The sequence below is a fragment of the Jaculus jaculus genome, chromosome 12 (assembly GCF_020740685.1).
Source record: "Jaculus jaculus isolate mJacJac1 chromosome 12, mJacJac1.mat.Y.cur, whole genome shotgun sequence".
Taxonomy (NCBI): domain Eukaryota; kingdom Metazoa; phylum Chordata; class Mammalia; order Rodentia; family Dipodidae; genus Jaculus; species Jaculus jaculus.
In genome coordinates, this window is record NC_059113.1 from 55,400,130 (window position 1) to 55,422,071 (window position 21,942).

The 21,942-nt window shown below is 41.8% G+C and overlaps 1 protein-coding gene and 1 pseudogene across 5 annotated transcripts in view; one reads left to right on the forward strand and one right to left on the reverse strand.

Annotated features, from left to right (window-relative positions):
* Window positions 1-21,942, forward strand: part of Arhgap17 (Rho GTPase activating protein 17) — a 156,527-nt gene that overhangs the window by 69,513 nt on the left and 65,072 nt on the right. For all 5 annotated transcript variants that reach the window (XM_045130878.1, XM_045130879.1, XM_045130876.1 and 2 more), the window contains exons 2-3: window positions 19,099-19,138; window positions 21,721-21,825. In XM_045130878.1, the coding sequence (XP_044986813.1) occupies window positions 19,099-19,138; window positions 21,721-21,825 (145 nt within the window). The remainder of the gene's footprint in view (window positions 1-19,098; window positions 19,139-21,720; window positions 21,826-21,942) is intronic.
* Window positions 363-1,673, reverse strand: LOC123453650 (annotated as a pseudogene).

Genomic DNA, 21,942 nt, shown 5'->3' on the forward strand with positions numbered 1-21,942 from the left:
TTTTCTAAAGGATGCCTTTGACATGCCAACTCTCATTCACAAAAATACATTGTTACGTATGTGTTGAATACTCAACCCTAGAGTACATGGGGAAGGTCATACATGTACTGCTAACTCAAAGATGCTCTGATGCTATAAGTAAATGAGAATGCTTTTGCAGCCAGGGAAGCAACTATTGAAACCATGTATGAATGGAAGAACTGTACTCCCTGCATAACAAGAGATTATTTTGGAGACAGTTGATAAAAACCATACATTTTTTATTGTTAAGTCATAAAGAGGTATCAAAAGCAAAAATTACAGGGTAAGACTTAACACAACTACTTCGAGCATCAAAGGAAGTGAAAATGGAACTTGGCGTTGGGCAGTATAGTATGAATGAATGAACGTGGGTAGGACAAGGTAAGGGAGAACAACAGTGAAAATGTGCTGAAGATTCTAGGGGAGTGAATCTGGTGTAATTTTGATCTTGGACAAACGCCTAGGTAAAGAAACAACCGGTAAGATTTCTAAAGCCTGCTAGGTGCTTAAGAGTCATCCTCGCCATTGGCGCTGTCTCTGTCATCCTCTCCTTCCTCAGCCTCTGTTTCATCATCTTTGATCAATTCCAGCTGGTCTTCTCCCCATCTTCATTATCGTCATCATCCAGCAGATCCCCTTCCTCAGCAGAGTCCTCTGCACCTGCCTCAGACTCCACCTTCACGTTAGTCTCATCTTTCTTCACAGAGGTGCTAGTTTGCTCCTCTTCAGTCTTTTCATTCTTTACCTCTACTGGGGTTGATAAGGACAAGTCTGCTTGTTTGCTCTGTTCCTTTTCTATGTTTTCCAAGCTTTCCACTAGAGAATCCACTTTTTGTTTTATCTGGGTAAGTTCCTTCTTAATGGCTTGAAGGTCATCTCCTTTTAACTTTCCAGGCTTAGAAGAAGATTCTCACTGCCCACTCTTAGAATTAAAGCCACTTTTCCTCCTTCGTGAATTGTTTCCAGATACCCGCTGGCGTTTAGAGGGTACCACAGCACGAGCAATAGGAGGAGGAGGAACACGTGCTGGATAACTGTACATCCTGTCATAATAATCATGCTGAAAGTCATAATCCAAGTCAAAGGAGGAGCTGAGTAGAGGGGACGGAGAAGGGTGTTCTGGTACTGACCCATACATCTCCGCTGCAGATCGTTTCACACCTGCTTTTCCTCGGTTCACTTTTGGCTCTGCAGCCAGATTAATATCTAAAACCTGGCCAGCAATCATTCTCCCATCCTCTCCTGCCACAGCAGCGCGGGTATTTCTCTCATTAACATACTGGACAAAGGCAAAGCCCTTATGAACAGAGCAGCCAACAATTTTGCCATACTTTGAGCAGATGGCCTCCACATCAGACTTCTTGACCACAAGAGTGTTGAGATTCCCAATGAATACACGGGAATTCATAGAGCGAGGATCTGTCTTGTTGGTAACATTGTTAGCCATTTTCTTTGAAGTTAAGGTTCTTCACAAAGCTGAAAAATGTAGCTGAAGATCAAAAAAGTCTCACTCAAGCAAAGTTGACTAACAAATATTTCAAGTGATTTGTAACCAGAGTGAAGGAGATGAGATTCGACCCTGAATCTCCTACTCGGGAGTCCTACGTGAAGAGACTGGGCAGGCCAGACACGCACACACAACCGTCCTGACTTCGTCTCTTCACAAAAAGTCTTTTTTTATGTTTTTATGTGTGTATGAGAGAGAGAGAGGGAGAGAGAAAGAGAGAGGGAGGGAGGCCACTGCACTCGAATGCCAGATGTATGTACCTTTTTGTGCACATATGCAACGTGCTTGTGTTGCTGTATCTGTCTTATGTGGGACCTGGAGAATTGAACAGGAGTTCTCAGGATTCAAAGGCAAGTGTCTTAACTGCAAAGCCACCTCCAACTTCATTGAATTTTTTTTTTTCTTTTTCTTTTTTGGTTTTTTGAGTTAGGGTCTCACTGTAGCTCAGGTTGATCTGGGATTCATTATGTAGTCTCAGGATGGCCTCAAACTCATGGTGATCCTCCTACCTTTGTCTTCCATGTGCTGGGATTAAAGGCATGTACCAGCCCAGCTCCTATTGAATTTTTTTTTTTTATTTCCTCTTTTGACATAAGCTTCTTTTTGAAACCTTTCTCCAGTGACTCTTCACCTGTCTATGCATCCCCTCAATGTGTATTTATTGAGCCCCTACTGTGTGGCAGGCAGGTGGTAAAGGAGGTGCTGGAATAGGAGTGATACACAGCTGTGCTGATCTGGCCTCATGGGGACCTACAGTCTGGTCAGCAGTGCTTAGTAGTTAAGAGCTCACAGCCAGTACTGATGGAGTAGACTTGTGAATCTCTATCCATGGCCTGGAATTCCACGGCTCCTATTACATGTTCCATGGAGGTGTATGAGTAGCAGTCAGCATCCTGGAAGACAGCATGCAATTCATGTGTGTCATGCTGCCAGCGGTTCTGCCCATTATCAGCCCCCTCCCCTCCCTCCTCTTTCCTTCCCTCCTTTTTTTTTTTTTTTTTTTTTGAGGTAGTGTCTTTAGCTCAGGCTGACCTGGAATTCACTGTGTAGTCTCAGTGTGGCCTTGAACTCACTGCAACCCTCTTAACTCTGCCTCTGAGTGCTGGGATTAAAGGTGTGCATCACCATGCCTGCCTTCCTTTTCTACTTTTTTTTTTTGAGGTAGGGTCTCACTCCAGCCAAGGCTTATCAGGAACTCACTGTAGTCCCAGGCTGGCCTTGTGCTCACATCATTCCACCTACCTCTGCCTCTTGAGTACTGGGATTGAAGACATATACCACCACGCCTGGCTTTGTTTCTGTTTTTATTTTTTCTGTTGGCACTAGAGTGGATGAGCTGGGCTGCATACACGGCAGCATTGCTGTTTGACAGTTACAAGGAGAATCTTGTGTTTAAGCAAAAGAGCATCAACAATCCTGCCTGGTGTGAGCCTTGATTGAATGACTTGTGAAATTGCAGAGTGGCTTACATAGGAAAAACCAAGTTCCAGAGTAACATAGTGAGTGGGAAGTTCCTTCCTGATTCCCATTGTTTTCCTAGTTATAGACAGGAAATCTGCTCATGTGTTTTTAAGCAAGGAACACTGAGCACAAAGAGGCTCTGACACAACACAGACTGAGGTTTATGCGCAGAATACAGCTCAGGACAGTCTGGTTTAGCAAGCATTTGTACTCCTGGAACACATTATCCAATTTTTGCTTTCTTCCTAACTTTAAGTGCCTTTTTTTAAAAAAGATTTTCTAATTTTTATTTATTTATTTATTAGAGAGAGGGGGAGAGAGTGAGAGAGAGAATGGGTGCGCCAGGGGCCTCTAGCCACTGCAAACGAACTCCAGATGTATGTGCTATCATGTGCATTTGGCTTACATGGGACCAGGAAAATCGAACCAGGGTCCTTAGGCTACACAGGCGTGTGCCCTAACTGCTAAGCAATCCCTCTAGCACACCCCCCCCTTTTATTGAGGTAGGGCCTGCTGTAGCCCAGACTGACCTGGAATTTATTATGTAGTCTCAGGGTGGCCTCAAATTTTCGTACCTCTGCCTCCCAAGTGCTAGGATTAAAGGTGTGTCCCACTATACTTGGCTATGTGTCTTGATTAGTTCATCTATTATCCCCAACCCTTGCACTGATAAATTTAGGAAGCAACAGCCAATTGCAGTTAACATACTTTATACTTACCTGGCAGGGAAAACACTATCAATAAACAGAATACATCTTGGAACAACCCATCAAATTTTATACCTAATTTAATTGCGTATTGAATTAGCATCTTGGCCAGAACTCTGAACAATTACCTGGCTTTGCTCAGGTAAGAATTCCACATTCATGGCAAGGAGGAATACCCTAAAAATAGTTGCTAAAAAAGGAAGACTGTTAGGGAACAGGAAGGGGACCAGGCATAACAATGAGGGGAGATTGATTGAGTAGTAGGAGGTAAACGAGTTAAGTGTTTTACTTGTAAATTTAATACACACTAATAAAAATAACTTAGCATAGAAAGTCTTGGACCAGCCTCAGTGAAGTGGGGAGAACAGATCATTTGGACCACATTTAGGTATAGTAAGAGCAGTAATTGTTCCCTATTGTTACATTAGAGGTAGCCTAGGCCAGCAGACACATGCATCTTTGAAAAAACACCCCTACTTGCTTACTATGTCCCAGTGTGATCTGTCAGTTAAAGGTAGTTGTGCCTGTTTCTTAGTCTTTTTTAATAATATCAGTGAGCCGTAATGCTTGGTTAAAAATACACATTAACTTAGCTGATCATGGTGGTACACACCTTTAATCTCAGCACTTGGGAGGCAGAGGCAGGAGGAACGCTGTAAGTTCAGGGCCACCCTGAGACTACATAATGAATTCCAGATCAGCCTGAGCTAGACTGAGACCCTACCTCAGAAAAACAGAAAGAAAAAAAAAAATACACGTTAAGTTGTTTTCTAGAATTAATTTTGTAGAGGTAGCAGATTATCCACAAAGGCAAAAGTAGAGGGCAAGCATCATATTACTACATTTCTATAATATGCTCAGTGTATTTTTCAGCCTCTTGTACTTTTGTAGGTAAAAAGTTCCTCTAGATTCAAAGCAAAAGATGAAGTTAATTTCAAAAAGTGATACTATGCAGATTTTCTTCATATTTGAGATACTGTATAGTATGTGTTTTGTTGTGCTTATTGACAGTTGTACCCATTGTCTTAAGCCTTTTAATCATATCAGTCACTCTGCAGAAGTAAGTAGCAAACTATTTTTTAAATTTATTTTTAATTTTTTTTGTTGTTGTTTTTTCGAGGTAGGGTCTAACTCTAGCCCAGGCTGACCTGGAATTCACTATGGAGTCTCAGGGTGGCCTCAAACTCATGGCAATCCTCCTACCTCTGCCTCCCGAGTGCTGGTATTAAAGGCGTGTGCCACCACGCCCGGCTGCATACTGTTTTTTAAAATGTTGGGTTGGGGTTGTAGCTCAGTAATAAAGTGCTTGCCTAGCATGCAGAGGCCCAAGTTGGATCCCCAGCATAGCCCAAAACAATTTGAATTATGATCACATATACTTGAAAAAGTAACAGGTTTATATCACCAAATACAGTAGGTTTTTTCATACTCTTCCAGTATTGTCCAACTTCCAAAGCAACTAGTATGGAACTTTAGGTGATTATTCTGACATTTACTCATGCCAGTATTTATAACAACAATATGTGTAAAGGGCTGTCCTTTGGTTGTCAGGTTCAGTTGTTTATGGCCTTTCTGTTGTGTAGCCTTCTCTGTTTCTGCCCTAACATCTTCCAACATAGTTATGCTAGAATCTTTGGTTACATTATGATTTGATATTTAAGTTATTTCTGTACCTGAGCATAGTAGCAAACTGTGACTATCTTCCTGATGAACCTTTTAAAAAAATATTTATTTATTTATTTGAGAGCAACAGAGAGAGAAAGAGGCAGATAGAGAGAGAGGGAGAGAGATAGAGAGAATGGGCGCACCAGGGCCTCCAGCCACTGCTAATGAACTCCAGATGCGTGCGCCCCCTTGTGCATCCTGCTAATGTGGGTCCTGGAGAATTGAGCCTTGAACTGGGGTCCTTAGGCTTCATAGGCAAGTGCTTAACTGCTAAGCCATCTCTCTAGCCCAGTGATGAGCTTTTTTTTTTTTTTTTTTTTTTTTGTGTGTGTGTGTATTTATACCTGAGTGTGTGCATGGCACAACATGCATGTGGATATCAACTTAGAGCCTCATTGTTTTAGGCAGTGTCTCACTCACCACTGTGTTCACCAGACTAGCTGGCCTGCATGCCTCTGGGGAATTCTCCTGTGACAGACAGATTACAGATGTTCAGGCTGCAGCATCCACCTTTATGTGGGTTCTGGGGATCTGAATTCAGGCCCTAAGTTTGTATTGCAAGTACTGCATCCATCTCCCAGCCCTTCTTTTCCTTCAAACTAGTACTTACCTGTGTTTATATTTGCTTTGTTTTTGTGTGTGTGACCATTGTAGCACTGTGCTTATAAATTCATAGTAGTTTAAAACCTAGCTCTCCTAAATTATAACACCAACAACATGGTGGCACATGCCTAAATGCCAAGCACTCAGGAGGTAAAGTCATGAGGATCAGAAGTTCAAGATCATCCTCAGCTACATAGGAAATTCAAGGCCAGTCTGAGCTACACGAGACCTTGTTGTAAAAAGTAAAACCCGAAACAAACAAAAAAGCTAAGCAACTAAAATTTTAGGACTTTTTTTTGTGTGTGTGTGACATTATTTTTACCATTATTATTCTCTCTCTTTTCTTTTTGCATCATTCTCTCTCTTTTCTTTTTGCTTATTTGGTATAGAACCCAGGCCTTTGCATATGCAAGGCAAGCACTGTACCACAAAACTATATTTTCACCCCTTACAATTTTTTGGGTTTTTTTTTTTTTTGAGGTAGGGTCTTGCTCTAGCCCAGGCTGACTTGGAATTCACTACGTAGTTTCAAGCTAGCCTTGAACTCACAGTCATCCTCCTTACTCTGCCTCCCCAGTGCTGGGATTAAAGACATGCACCAACACACCACTATATTTGATTTTTTAAAATTAATTTATTTTTTATTAACAACTTCTATGATTGTAAGCAATATACCATGGTAATGACCTCCCTCCCCCACTTTTCCCTTTTAAACTCAACTCTATCATATCCCCTCCCTGTCTCAGTCTCTCTTTAATTTTCATGTCATGATCTTTTTCCTCCTATTATGATGGTCTTGTGTAGGTAGTGTCAGACACTGTGAGGTCATGGATATCCAGGCCATTTTGGGTCTGGAGGAGCACGTTGTAAGGATTCCTACCCTTCCTTTGGCTCTTATATTCTTTCTGCCACCTCTTCCGCATTAGACCCTAAGCCTTGGAAGGTGTGATAGAGATATTGCAGTACTGAGCACTCCTCTGTCACTTCTTCCTAGAGCCGTGATGCCTCCTGAGACATCCCAAGGTCACTGCCATCTGAAAAGAGAAGGTTCTTTAACCAAAAGTGAGAGTAGCATTAATAGATGGGTATGAGCCGGGCATGGTGGTGCACACTTTTATTCCCAGCACTCTGGAGGCAGAGATAGGAGGATTGCCATGAGTTCAAGGCCACCCTGAGATTACATAGTGAATTCCAGGTCAGCCTGACCTAGAGCGAGATCCTACCTCGAAAAGCCAATGTGTATGTATACGTGTATGTGTGTGTGTATGTGTATATGTATATGTATGTACATACGTACTTTAAGAGAAGCGCTTACTGGGCAGTTTGATGAGCATAGTATATACACTTAGCCAGACAGCAGCAGACATTACACCCCTAGGGCTCTATGCTGCCCCTGTTGTAGGTTTTCAGTATCAGGGATGTATTACTCCCATGGAGCAGGCCTCCAGTCCAATTAGAGGGCAGTTGGTTTCTATCATGACAGATGTGCCACTAGTGGCACCTGTTGCCTCATTGGGCCTGGCTGGACAAATATAAGGTGTGCAATGTCCACTGTTGAGTATTTTCACTGGTGATTTCTCTCTCCCATTGAACTGCATGCAGTGTAGCTTTTTTCCAACTTTCTGTCAGCTGGTCTACGTAGAGGAGGTTTTCAGTTTAGCTCCAGCAGAATTTCTCAGTGCTCTTGCAGCCCAATATGTGGAGTCTTCACCAATTGGGTCTTACCATCTATTCCTGGTGGGAAACTAAGGGCCTTGGTGATGGCCTATGATGTTTTGGGGGCATCAGGGATCTCCCTGGCCAACAACTCACTGGAAGGTATCCCATCCCTGGAACTGAAAAGTTTCTAGTGACAATTTATGGCTCCTGAGTGTTCCATTGTCCAAAAAAGTAGGTTTCCATATGACTTATTTATATCCTCTTAGATTTTGATTAGCCCTCCCTCCACCTTTCCTTTACTCAGTCTCTTCCCCTCACCTCACTTGGGCCTTTTCAACCCCATTAATCTATTGTACTTACATATATACAATACCATCCTATTAAGTACCCCCTTCCCTTTATATCTCTTTTCTAGCCTACTGGCCTTTGCTACTGTGTTTTCCCAGCTATTGTGAATTGAGCAGCAATAAACATGGTTGAGCAGATCTCTAAGGTAATGAGATGAGTCCTTAGGATATATGCCTAGGAGTGCTATAGTTGGGTCATATGGTAGATCTATTTTTTGCTGCCTTAGGAGCCACTCTGATTTCCACAATGGCTGGACCAGATTGCATTCCCACCAACAATGTAGAAGGGTTCCTTTTTTTCTACATCCTGACCAGCATTTATGGTCATTTGTTTTCATGATGGTAGCCAATCTGACAGGAGTGAGATGGAATCTCAATGTAGTTTTAGTCTGCATTTCCCTAATGACTAGGGATGTAGAACTTTTTTTTTTAGATGCTTATATGCCATCTGTATTTCTTCTTTTGAGGACTGTCTATTTAGTTCCATAGCCCTTAAAAAAATTTTTTTTGTTGATTTTTGTTTATTTATTTGAGAGTAACAGAGAGAGAAAGAGGGAGAGGGAGAGGGAGAGAATGGGTGCGCCAGGGCTTCCAGCCACTGCTAAGGAACTCCAGGCATGTGTGATCCCTTGTGCATCTGGCTAATGTGAGTCCTGGGGAATCAAGCCTCGAACTGGGGTCCTTAGGCTTCACAGACAAGGCTTAACTGCTAAGCCATCTCTCCACCCCCCATACCCCATTTTTTAATTGGCTTGTTTGATTTCTTACTGGTTTTTTGAGTTTCTGGTATATCCTAGATATTAATCCTCTATCAGATGTATAGCTGGCAAAGATTTTTCCCCATTCTGTAGGTTGTCTTTTTGCTTTATTCACACTGTCCTTGGCCATACAAAATCTTTGTGATTTCATGAGGTCCCTGCAGTTAATCTGTGGTTTTATTGCCTGAGCAATTGGTATTATATTCAGGAAGTCTTTGCCAAGACCAATATGTTGAAGGGTTTCCCCTACTTTTTCCTCTAGCAGTTTTGGAGTTTCAGGTCTGATGTTAAGGTCTTTAATCCATTTGGACTTAATTCTTGTGCATGAAGAGAGAGAAGAATCTATTTTCATTCTTCTACAGATACATATCCAATTTTCCCAGCACCATTTGCTGAAGAGGCTGCCTTTTCTCCAATGAGTATTTTTGGCTTTTTGTCGAATATCAGGTGGCTCTAGCTACCTGGACTTACATCTGGGTCCTCTGTTCTGTTCCTTTGATCTACATGTCTGCTTTTGTGCCAGTACCATGCTGTTTTTGTTAGTATGGCTCTGTAGTATAGATGAAAATCAGGTAGGGTGATACCACCAGCCTTATTTTTGTTGCTCAGTATTGTTTTAGATATTTGAGGGTTTTTTTTTTTTAATGATTCCAAATGCATTTTTGGATTGGTCTATTTCTGTGAAGAATGCCCTTGGAATTTTGGAATTTTGATGGGGATTGCATTAAATGTGTAGATTGCTTTTGGTAAGATTGCCATTTTCACAATATTGATTCTTCCAATCCAGAACAAGGGATGTTTTTCCATTTCCTAGTGTCTTCTGCAATTTCTTGCTTGAGTGTTTTATAGTTTTCATTGTTGAGATCCTTTACTTCCTTGGTTAGGTTTATTCAAGGTACTTTTTTTTTTTTTGATGTAGTAGTGAATGGGAGTAATTCTCTGATTTCATCTACTGTGTGCTTGTTGTTAGCATGTAGGAAGGCTACTGATTTCTGTGTATTTATTTTGTATCCTGCTACATGGTTATAGGTGTTTATAAGCTCTAACAGTTTTCTGGTAGAGTCTTTATGGTCCTTTATGTATAGAATGATCTCATCTGCAAATAATGATAACTTGATCTCTTCCTTTCCGATTTGTATCCCTTTTATAAGTGTCTCTTGCCTTATTGCTATGGCTAAGGCTTCCAGTACTTTAAATTAAATAAAAGTGGAGACACTGGACACCCTTGTCTTGTCCCCGATTTTAGTGGAAAAGCTTCCAAGTTTTCCCCATTTAGTAATATGTTGACTGTAGGCTTGTCATAAATAGCCTTTATTATATTGAGATATGTTCCTTCTATTCCCAGTCTCTGTAGGATTTTTTTGTTTTTCACGGTAGGGTCTCACTCTAGCCCCGGCTGATCTGGAATTTACTAGGTAATCTCAGGGTGGCCTGGAACTCATGGTGATCCTCCTACTTCTGACTCCCGAGTGCTGGGATTAAAGGTGTGCACCACCATGCCCGGCTCTGTAGGATTTTTATTATGAAGGGATGTTGGATTTTGTCAAATGCTTTCTCTGCATCTAATGAGATGATCATGTGATTTTGTCTTTCAGTCCATTTATAAAATGTATTACATTTATCATTTTGCGTGTGTTGAACCATCCCTGCATCTCTGGGATAAAGCCTACTTGGTTGGGGTGAATGATCTTTCTGATATATTTTTTTTTTGTTGTGATTGTATATTTTTATTCATTTATTTGAGAACAACACACAGAAAAAGAGGCAGAGAGAAAGGGGGGGGGGCGAGTGGGCGTGCCAGGGCTTCTAGCCACTGCAAACGAACTCCAGACGCATGCGCCCCCTTGTGCATCTGGCTAATATGGGTCCTGGGGAATCAAGCCTCAAACCGGGGCCCTTAGGCTTCACAGGCAAGCATTTCACTGCTAAGCCATCTCTCTAGCCCTCTGATATATTCTTGTATTCTGTTTGCCAATATTTTGTTGAGAATTTTTGCATCTATGTTCATGAGGGAGATTGGTCTATAATTTCCTTTTTTTGTTCTATCTTTGCCTGGATTTGCTATCAGGGTGATGCTGGTTTTGTAGAAGGAGTTTGGTAGGATTCCTTCTTTTTCTGTTTTATGGAAAAGCTTAAGAAGCAATGGTATTAGTTCTTTTTTGAAGGTCTGGTAAAATACACCAGTGAATCCATCTGGGCCTGGACTTTTTTTAGTTGGGAGATTTTTGATAACTGCTTGCCTCTCTATACTTGTTATAGGTCTATTTAAGTGATTAATCTCATCTTGATTTAATTTGGGTAGGTCATATAAATCAAGCAAATCATCCATTTCTTTCAGATTTTCATACTTAGTGGAGTATTTTTTTAATAGTATGCCCCTATGATTGTTTGAATTTCTCTGGAATCTGTTGTTATGCTGCCTTTTTCATCTCTAATTTTATTAATTTGTCTCTCTTCTTTCTTTTTTTTTTGGTCAAATTTGCTAAGGGTTTATCAATCTTGTTTATTGTTTCAGAGAACCAACTCTTTGTTTCATTGATTCTTTAGATTGTTTTTTTGGTTTCTATTTCATTAATTTCTGCTCTAGTCTTTATTATTTCTTACTGTCTTCTGATTTTCAGTTTGCCTTCTTCTTTTTCCAAGGCTTTAAGGTGAAGCATTAGGTAATTTTCTTGAGACCTTTCTAATTTCTTTAAAAAAATTTTTTTTCTTTATTTATTTGAGAGTGACAGACAGAGAGAGAAAGAGGCAGTGGGAGAGAAAGAGAGAATGGGTGCACCAGGGCTACCAGCCACTGCAAATGAACTCCAGACGCGTGCACCCTCTTGCATATCTGGCTATCGTGGGTCCTGGGGAATCGAGCCTTGAACCAGGGCCCTTTGGCTTCATAGGCAAGTTCTTAACCGCTAAGCCATCTCTCTAGCCCACCTTTCTAATTTCTTAATATAGGCACTTAAAGCTATAAATTTCCCTCTTAGGACTGCCTCCATTGTGTCCCAAATGTTTTGGTATGTTGTATTCTCATTATCATTTGACTCTATGAATTGTTTGATTTCCTTCTTGAATGCTTCATTGACCCATTCATCATTTAGTAGTGTAATGTTTAGTTTTCATGATTTTGTGTATGCTCTATAGCTTTTCTTGCTATTGATTTGTAGTTTGATTCCATTGTGATCAGAGAGAATGCAAGGAATTATTTCGATTTTCCTGTATTTGTTAAGATTTTCTTTGTATCCTAATATATGGTCTATCTTAGAGAATATTCCTTGTGCTGCTGAAAAGACTGTATATTCTGCAATTTAGGTGAAATGTCCTTTATGTATCTGTTAGGTCCATGTGTTCTATGACCTCATTTAATCCAGATGCCCCTCTGTTTACTATTTGCCAGGTTGACCTGTCAATTGATGAGCGTGGGGTGTTGAAGTCACCCACTACCACTGTGTTTGGTGTTATCAGTGACCTTAGTTCTAATAGTATTTGCTTGATGAAGTTGGGAGCTCCCCATATTAGGTGCATATATGTTTAGGATTATAATGTCATCTTGGAGTGTTGCTTTAATGAATATATAGTGACCTTCCTTTTCTTTCCTATCTAGTGTTAGACTGAAGTCTACCTTCTCAGATAATAGGATAGCAACCCCTTGCTTGTTTTCTAGGTCCATTTGCTTGCAGTACTGTTTTCCAACCTTTCACCCTAAGATAGTGTTCATCCTTTTATTAAGGTAAGTTTCTTAGAGGCAACAAATGGAAGGATCTTGCTTTTTAACCCAGTCTGCTAACCTGTGTCTTTTGGTTGGGGCATTGAGGCCATTGATATTAAGCGGTATTATTGAAAGGTGTGTGTTTATTTTTGCCATTTTTTTTGTAGTTGTTCCGGTTTTACCTTTGCTCTCTTGTGTTAACTAGTAGTTTAGTATGGTTTGTTTTTCCCTGTTCCTTATATATGTGCTTTTCTTTCTCTTCAGCATGGAGGATTCTTTCAGGTATTTTCTCTAGAGCTGGTTTTGTCTTCAAATATTCCTTAAGCCTGCTTTTGTTGTGGAATGTCCTTATTTCTCCATCTATTTGAATGGATAGTTTTGCAGGATAAAGTAACCTTCGTTGGCAGTTGTTATCTTTCAGAACTTGGAATTCATCACTCCAAGCCCTTTTGGCATTTAAAGATTGTGTTGAGTAATCTGTGATGTTGATGGGTTTGCCTTTGTATGTAACTTTATTTTCTCTCTAACTGCTTTCAATATATTTGCTTTGGTTTGTATGTTTGGTAGTTTGAGTATAATGTGGCGAGGAGAGGGTCTTTACAGGTTTTGTCTGTTTGATGTTCTAAAGGATTCCTGTATCTGCATTGGCACCTCTTTCCCAATTTGGGGGAAGTTGTCTTGTATGATTTTGTTGAAAACGCCTACTATGCCTTTGGAGTGAAATTCTTCTCCTTCTACTATACCATAAATTCTTATGTTTGATCTTTTCATAGTGTTTCGAGTATCTTGAAATTCCATTTGTACTTACCTATCAGTTTGTCTTTCTCTTTGTTGGACTGTATTAGATCTGCTACCTGGTCTTCTAGTTTAGATACTCTGTCCTCTTCTCCATCCATTGTACTGGTGAGATTTTCTACAAAGTTTTTTATTTCATCTGCTGTATTCTTCATTGCTAGTAATTCTGACTGGTTTTTATTATCTATTTCCTTATTTAATCTTGTATTGATCTCTTTATTTCATTAAATTGGTTTCCTGTGTCGTCTTTGATTTCCTCTTTCATTTCTTTGATTTCCTCTTTGACTTCTTTGAACATATTTATATTCACTCTTTTGAAATCTTTTCCAGGCATTTCCTCTAAACCATTGTCACTGGAGGTTATTTCTGATGCATTAATACTTTTTGGTGGATTTATATTGTTTTGATTTTTGGTGTTTCTTGTGTTATAACGTGTATATTTTTGCATCTTGCATTAATTTAAAGTTTGGGTTTTTCTAATTAGCTGCAGTATTATTAGATGTATCAATCACTCTGATGTTATATATCTTCAGGGTAGGAACATAAGGTGCTAAATGTGGCTCTTAAGACTCCTAGACTATCTACAGAAGTGACCCTAGATTTCGGGTTTTCCTGCTATGAGAGTATTCAAGTACACTGAGTGGAACAAAATACAGGTAGATTATAAAATTCAACTAAACAATGTACACATTCAGTGGAAAACAGCACAGAGTATTAATTCAAGAGTAGGTATTATGACAACCAGATCCTCTAACAAAGTCACAGTCCCTTAGGATGTGTGTTGCCCCACACCCTTAATCCTGCCAATTAGGAGGCTAAGATATCTGGTATGTTGAGGGTTCCAAGTCAGCTTGTGACCAAGTGAGACCATTCACTAACAAACAACAGAAGAGGAAACAAAGGCAGTATATAAATCAGGAAGAAGCAAGTGACAAGCCCAAAATATAGTCTATTTAAGAATGTCAAATCAGAAGCCGGGTGTGGTGGTGCACACCTTTATTTTTTATTTTTTTTTTTTTTTAAATTTAATTTATTAGTTTTCTTTTCAGTAAATACAGGCAGTTTGGTACCATTATTTAGGCTCATCTGTGATCTACCCCCTCCCATTAGACCCTCCTTATTATTGAAAATGGGTCGTGCATTGTGAAGTTAGCCCCCAGTTATTAGTATGATAAATGTCTCTGAAAATCATGACCCAACATGTAACTCTGACATTCTTTCCGCCCCCTCTTCCGCAAGATTTCCCTGAGCCATGTTGGGTTCATTTTTGGTCTGCTTCAGTGCTGAGGTGTTGGGGGCCTCTGAGGCTCTGGCTCTCTGATTTGGTAGGAGTTGATTTTTCTCTGCGTTGATCTCCTTCCCCTTTGTGCTGGTATCCAGTTCACAGGAAAACATCACCCTTGCTTATTTCGCCAGTTGTCCTTAGTTTCAGTTGGGCCCCTTCTGAGGTCCCAGCACTCAGGAGGCAGAGGTAGGAGGATCGCCCTGAGTCGAGGCCACCCTGAGACTCCATAGTGAATTCCACATCAGCCTGGGCTAGAGTGAGACCCTACCTCAAAAAACCAAAAAACCAAAAAAAAAAAAAAAAAAACAAAAACCAAAAAATAAATAAATAAATAAAAAGAATGTCAAATCTGACCATCCATCAGATTTAATATATAATTTATCCTGACATGGAAGTTGCAATTAGCACTTCTGATTCAAGCTTATATACCAGGCTTATTTGGCGGGTACCGACCTGGTGTTGTCCCAGTTACCTTTTGGGACGGTTTTGGTCTCAGTATGTTCTGCTCCTGTTTGGGACTCTCTTTGTTGTGCTGTGGATTTACGTAGGTTGGCTGGGTTGCTGGATGGCTGCTCTGGTCACTGGTGCTGGGTGCTGTGTGGAGGTTGTGGAGGTGGTTCTAGTTCTCCCGCTGGTCCACGTGGTCCTCTTCCTTACAAGCTGCTCCTCCGTTGGTCGCTGTGGTCCTCCCTTCACGCTTCTTGAGTTTGCGCAGAGGCCATTGTGAGTGGAGTCTCCTCACCTGGCTTTTCCTGCGGCTTAGTCTAAGCCTCGCACCTTTGGTCCCACGGACCTGGTGCCGCCCGCTGCTGAAGTCACTTCTGCATGCTTCTGTGGGCTCTAAATGCTCCGGATCTCTCCTACTTCTCTGTTGCCATTGGTAATTTCTTTCACACCTCATCTTTTAGTAGAAGAGTGTATTTTGCTGTTTTTTTTTTTTTTTTTTTTTTTTTTTTTGCTTTTTCTCTCCTAGGCTGCTGTGGCATGGTTTCTGTGCCATCATCTTAACCAGAAGTCCTATATTTGATTTTTAATCAAGTTACCACTGTGAGGCCACTCAACAAGTAGCTCTGCTACTGCGGCACACCTCCAAGCCGTTTCTCCCTCTCGCATACCTGCTAATAACCCACAGTGGGATTGCTGAGCAAGGTTTCCTCTGATTATTACTTTTTAATGACTTGTTTTGTAAGAGGACAGTTTTGCTTTGATTCTCAGGTTGACTAGCTCCTTTGTAATGTGTGACCGTGATAACAGGCCTTTGGACTCTAAAAGAGATTTCAGAGTTGAAGTGTGTCTGACAGGATTACTGGAACCTGTGTAGGTTGGGTCCTTGCTAGAAGAGCAAAAGCAGAAGTTACACAATCCAGGTGGGCCTTTTGCTTGTGGAGAGATGACACTGTTAGAATTATGGCAGGATCTGAAGTGGGATGATAATAATGGTGAGGTGTGCTTCGGTGAGGCTGAAGGCCAGGATTCTTTGAAGTGCTTGCTAGGGGCCCTGGCCCCAACTCTGGAGCTGCTGTGACTATGATGTCTGGTGCTTCAGTAATGTCCGGGATCACGTCTACCCAGCCTAAGTGAGAATGGCCTTGTTGGACTGCTACTGGCAGGTCTTGGCCATGGAGTTACATTATGACCACATCTGGTATCTGGGACCTTGACTTTCCAGGCTTTTATCATTTGGCCTTGAGAGGAGAATCTGGTGAAGGAGCAACTCTGGGTGTCTCCATGGTAGCAGGGATACATACTCCTGTGATATCTGATAGTGGAATCCTCTGTGGCTGGGCCCAGTTTGATCCTAGGCATAGGTTGGAGGAGGCACTGAGAGACTACTTTTCCTTGTCCCCAGCTGGAGCTGCTCTGAGCTTTGAGGTCATTCTAAGGAGCACACTTACTTTTTGGCCAGTTTTTCCTTCTCGTATTGTTCCATGGTCAATGTCATGCAGCCCTGTACTCTGCCTTTCTAAAAAGGAAAAATGTTCTAGTTCATTCTGGTCTTGCTTCAACTCTCCTAACTGTTCAGACTTCTTTTTCTTTCTTCTTAAATCCCTATTGTTCATTTTTGTATGAATTTGGTAAATACATTTAAAAACTTAAATCACTTATTTATGCAGAAGTCCAAATGACACCTTAGATGTAGAAATTTTGTGTTTCTGTGTGACATTGATGTAGCCTTCTGAATCGTAGAGAAAGTTTTTATACTCTTCAGCTTTATGCAGTTAGGATAAAGTGCCTGAGAAAAATCATGTTACAAGGTATAAAAGTTTATTTTGGCTCCAGGTTCTAGAAGTTTCAGCCCATAGTTGCTTGGCCCTATATGGTTTTGAGACTAATGGCTCATTAGTACATAATGATGGGAGCACATGCAAGGTGTGTTAACCTTGTGTTGGCTAAAAAGCAAGGGCTCCCAAATAACTTTAAAATATTTTTTGGTTCATTTTCATTTATTTATTTGAGAGTGACAGAGAGAAAGAGAGAGAGAGAGAGAAAGGGGGAGAGAGAGAGGCAGATAGAGAGAGAATGGCCGCGCTAGGGCTTCCAGCCACTGCAAACGAACTCCAGATGCGTGTGCCCCCTTGTGCATCTGGCTAATGTGGGTCCTGGGGAATCGAGCCTCGAACCAGAGTCCTTAGCCTTCACAGGAAGCGCTTAACTGCTAAGCCATCTCTCCAGCCCTCCCAAATCCCTTTAAAGTGCATGCCCCAGTAACCAAATTTTCTCCAACTAGGCCCTAACTACTAAAGGTTCCATCACCTTCTAATAGTGCTACATGTTGGGAACAGGCCGTTAGCAAAAGGGAGTCCATACTCTAGCAGAGTATGAGCTCCCGAACCCAGCACTGTAGATATCCCTCCTTTAAAAAAATTACTTATTTATCAAAGAGAAAGAGAAGAGAATGGGTGCACCAGGGCTTTCAGCTGCTGCAAATAAACTCCAGATGCAAGTGCCACCTGTGCATCTGGTGTATGTGAGTCCTGGGGAATCAAACCTGGGTCCCTTGGCTTTGCAGGCAAGCCCCATAACCACTAAGCCTTCTCTCCAGGCCTAGAATTTTCTGTTGATGGTGGGCCGCAGTCTTGTTTGCTGTCCAGGTTGAAGTTCGTGGTAGTTGTAGATAGAAAACTGCAGAGAGACAGGTGAAAGTACTGTTTCTTTCCATTCCTAAAGAATGAAGGGAGCTGGGCATGGTGGTGCATGCCTTTAATCCCAGCACTTGGGAGGCTGAGGTAGGAGGTTCACTGTGAGTTAAGAGGCCACCTTGAGACTACATAGTGAATTCCAGGTCAGCTTGAGCTAGAGTGAGACTCTACCTCAAAAAGAGGGGGGGAATATTACTATTGTGTATGATAGTCTAGGTTTTTATGTTTGTATGTAATATTTGGAAAATTTTAACAATTTAACAGGGCTATGAAACAGATATAACTCAAGTTTGGCTTTTTTAAAGAAAAGATTTATTTTTATTTATTTGAGACAGAGAGAGAGGGAGAGAGAGAGAGAGACAAGAGAGTGAGTGAGAATAGGCATGCTAGGGCCTCTAGCCACTGCAGACGAACTACATACTCGTATACCCCCTTGTGCATCTGGCTAATGTAGGACATGGAGAACTGACCTTGAGTCCACTGGCTGTGCAGGCATGAACCTTAACTACTAAGCCATCTCTCCAGCCCTCACGTTTGGCTTTTAAGCAAGTACCTTTAACCACTAAGCCATCTGTCTCTTTAGCCCCGAAGCTAAGGTTTCAGACAGGACTCTTTTCTCAGAGAATGGTCTGTATAGACCTTCTGTGAGGGAATTTTGAGCAGAAAGGCTTGCTAAAAATGCAAGATTCCAGGCTGGAGAGATGGCTTGGCATTTAAGGCATTTGCTTGCAAAGCCAAAGGACCCCAGTTTGATTCCCCAGGACCCATGTAAGCCAGATGTACAAGGGGGCATGCATCTGGAGTTTGTTTGCCGTGGCCGGAGGCCCTGGTACACCCACTCTCTCTCTCCCTCCCTCTCTCTGCCTTTCTTTCTCTCAAATAAATAAAAATAAAAAATAATATTATATATACATATATTTTTTGGGTGGGGTTGAGGTAGAGTGCTGGGGTCTTACATTTTAAAAAATATTTTATTTTTTAAGCCGGTGGTGGTGGTGCACACCTTTAATCCCAGAACTCGCGAGGCAGAGGTAGGAGGATCCCCATGACTTTGAGGCCACCCTGAGACTACATAGTGAATTCCATGTCAACCTGGGCTAGAGTGAGACCCTACCTCAAAAATTAAAAAAAAAAAAAAAGAAAAAGAAAAAGAAAAGAAAAAGCAAGATCTCACTCTGGACATACCTGGAATTAGAATTGAATATGCAAGGCTGCCCCATTCTCCCACAACAGTCAGACCTTGTGGCATGGTTGGATTGGTGTTTTTAAGATTTTTGTTTGGTTTTCTTTATTTTGTGTACGTGACCTTTGATGTAAGCATTGGTGAAAATTTCCTCTTAATTCATTTCTTCCTGTTTTGTTTTAAACCATAGGGTAATAATTTCTAAAGATTCACAAGTTATTTGTCATTCTTGGATCTCTAATTTTGGACTTAATGTTTTTCCTACAGAGCTGAAAAAACAGAAGTCCTCAATGAAGATCTCCTACAGGTACCAAAGTCAAATCATCTTTTTTCCCTCCTACTTAGTACTGAGGATTGAACCCAGGGCTTCACACTTGGTAGGCAAGTTCTTATCCACTGAGCTGTGTCCCTAGTCCTCTTTTTACTTTGTATTTGTGATAGTTTCTCATGACTGGCCTTGAACTTGAACTGTGTTGCCCAGTTAGTCCTTGAGTTCTCATTCTTCCTATATCAGCCTAAAGTGCTCAGTTTAGCTCAGTGGTAAGATACCTGCCCATCATGCATCAGACCCCAGGGTCTATCCCCAGGAAGGTAGGAGGGAGATACTGGTAGTAAAGGGGGACAAGAGGGTGGGGTACTAGTGATGACACAGACTGTAAATGGATTTAGAGCTTGTGGGGTGTTTTTCTTCTTCCTCCTTTTCTTTTCTCCTCCTCTCCCTCCTCCTCCCCCCTTCCCTCCTTCTCATCCCCTTCCTCCCCCCTCCTCCTCTCCCCTGCCTCCCTCTTCCCTCCTTCTTCCTCCTTTCCCCCTCTTCCCTCCTCTTGCCTCCTCCCTCTTCCTCCCTCCACCTCCTCCTCCTTCCTCCTTCATCTTTTCTTCCTTTTTTTTTTTTTTTCCTCCCTGAGATAGGGTCTCATTCCAGTTTAGGCTGAAAAAGAGCAATAGTTAGAACTCTGGTACCCAGCTCCCTGAGTGAGTCCCATGTCTGTCTCTGACTGGCTTTGTGTCCTCTGGGATTGGCTTGGCATCCTGGTATCTCAGTTTCCACAGTTCATCAGTGAGGGTGTTGGCAGCATCTATACCATAGCTTGTTTGAGGGATTAATGAATGATCCATGGGGAGTCCTGCCAGTAGAGCCCAAGGGCAGGGTGTTTTTGTTCTTTCTGCCACTATGAGCCACTGTAGTGTATGTTGCTGGCCTGATTCTGAGGTGGCACTGCTCTCTCCACACTCCTTTGTCTGACAGAGATGCTTTTATTTTGTGTTGTGGAGTTGTCCCACCAGACTGTGAATTGTAGCAAGCAGAAAACAGAATTTATTCACTGTTGATTTTCTTACTCCTTGCACAGGGGTGTACTAGATACTTGCCTGGTGTGTTCACAGATAGTTAATGAATGAATACTTTTTTTGTTTATTTGTTTTTAGTTTTTCAAGGTAGTATCTTGCTCTAGTCCAGGCTGATCTGGAATTCACTAGGTCTTCTCAGGGTGGCCTAGAACTCCTGGTGATCCTCCTACCTCTGCCTCCTGAGTGCTAGGATTAAAGGTGGGCGCCATGGCTTGAATGAATACTTTTTGATCATGTTGCACTTTCTGATCCAGGCACATGGGAAAGACTTGAGCAGAACAGACATGGGTCCTTCCTTGTAGAGTTGATATACCAATGGAAAATGATACAAAAATTGAGATTCTGTTTTCTTCCCTCCCCTCCCCCCCCCTCCCCTCCCCTCTTCTCCCGTGTGTGGCAAGTGAAACCCCCCATGTATTCATTTTCAAATCTAAAATCTACCACCACTGGTGGAGGGAGGTGCTGTGGCATGTCCTCCTAGATATGAACATCCTATGGATTACAGTCCTGATGCCGGAAGCTTGGATCTGAAGAGAAGCTGCTGGTGTCTGGGGACCTTTGATGAACAGGCACTAAGCAACTCTTGGTTGAAATGTCTGGGGGTCAAAATATATTCTACTGTGAACTTGTTGATTTTTTTTTTTTTGTTAAAATATCAAGCATCCCTGAGGTCTTGTTCTCATGTTTAATGAGTCATTAGAATGTACATTATTAGGATTCTTTCCTGTAACAAGCAGCTCTGTTTGCCATAAACAGCCATATCTCAGCAATAGTATTTTGGGAGGACAGTCAGGATACATAATTTCCAAGGCCAGTACTTTTTAGTGCTGGATATCCATTCTGCTTTGGAGGTTTCATTAAAACAAAACCTCACTCTAGACCTAATAAGGAACACGATTTTGACCTTGATCATGTGCTCCAGTGGCCCCACTGGTTTTGAATATTCAGTCTGCTGTGTGCTGCATGTGGTAGGTTGCACTGTTCCTGCTTCTTGGGTTATCTCTGTTATTTCTCACATAGCTCTAGGTCTGGGCCTGGATCATGCCTTTGCGCTTCTGCTTGGTTGGACCCAGGTCTTTGCTGGTGCTGTAGTGTAGACTGATTGCCACCACTAGTGAGGCTCAGTCACGACTGTCCTTTAGCCTACATATAGCCAGCTTTGGAGGGATCTAAAATCTTTAGCATAGGGGAGGCCAGTGGTTCCTAGTCAGGGGTGATCTTGCTCTCCTGGAGATATTTATGATGTCTGAGAGTTGGTTTGGTTAGACAAGTATTGCAGAGTGAGGTGCTACTGGCATCTTAATGGGTAGAGGCCAGAGGTGACGAACATTTCATAGTGTACAGGACAGCCCATGCAGCTCAGAATTATCCAGCCCAATGTTAGGACTGAGAATCCTTGATGTAAGCAAACAGGACCCATTGCATTTAGCACCCAAGAGCTGTGAAGTCGTCTTGCAGAATGCTCTTCCCACCACCATACAGACCCCACATGCAGAAGAAGCTGCTCTGCAAATGACTCTCTTGTCTCTGCCTTGACAGATCGAGCGACGACTGGACATGGTGAGGTCCATGTGCCACCAGTCTCATAAGCGTTTGATGGCATGCTTCCAGGGCCAGCATGGCACAGATGCTGAGAGGAGACATGTGAGTATCAGATGTGTCCCAGAGCCACCATTCCTGTGTCTACCTAAGACATCCCACCTACTGTTACCACCACACTCAATTTATGTGGCATTAGGGATTTAGTCTAGAATTTCGTGC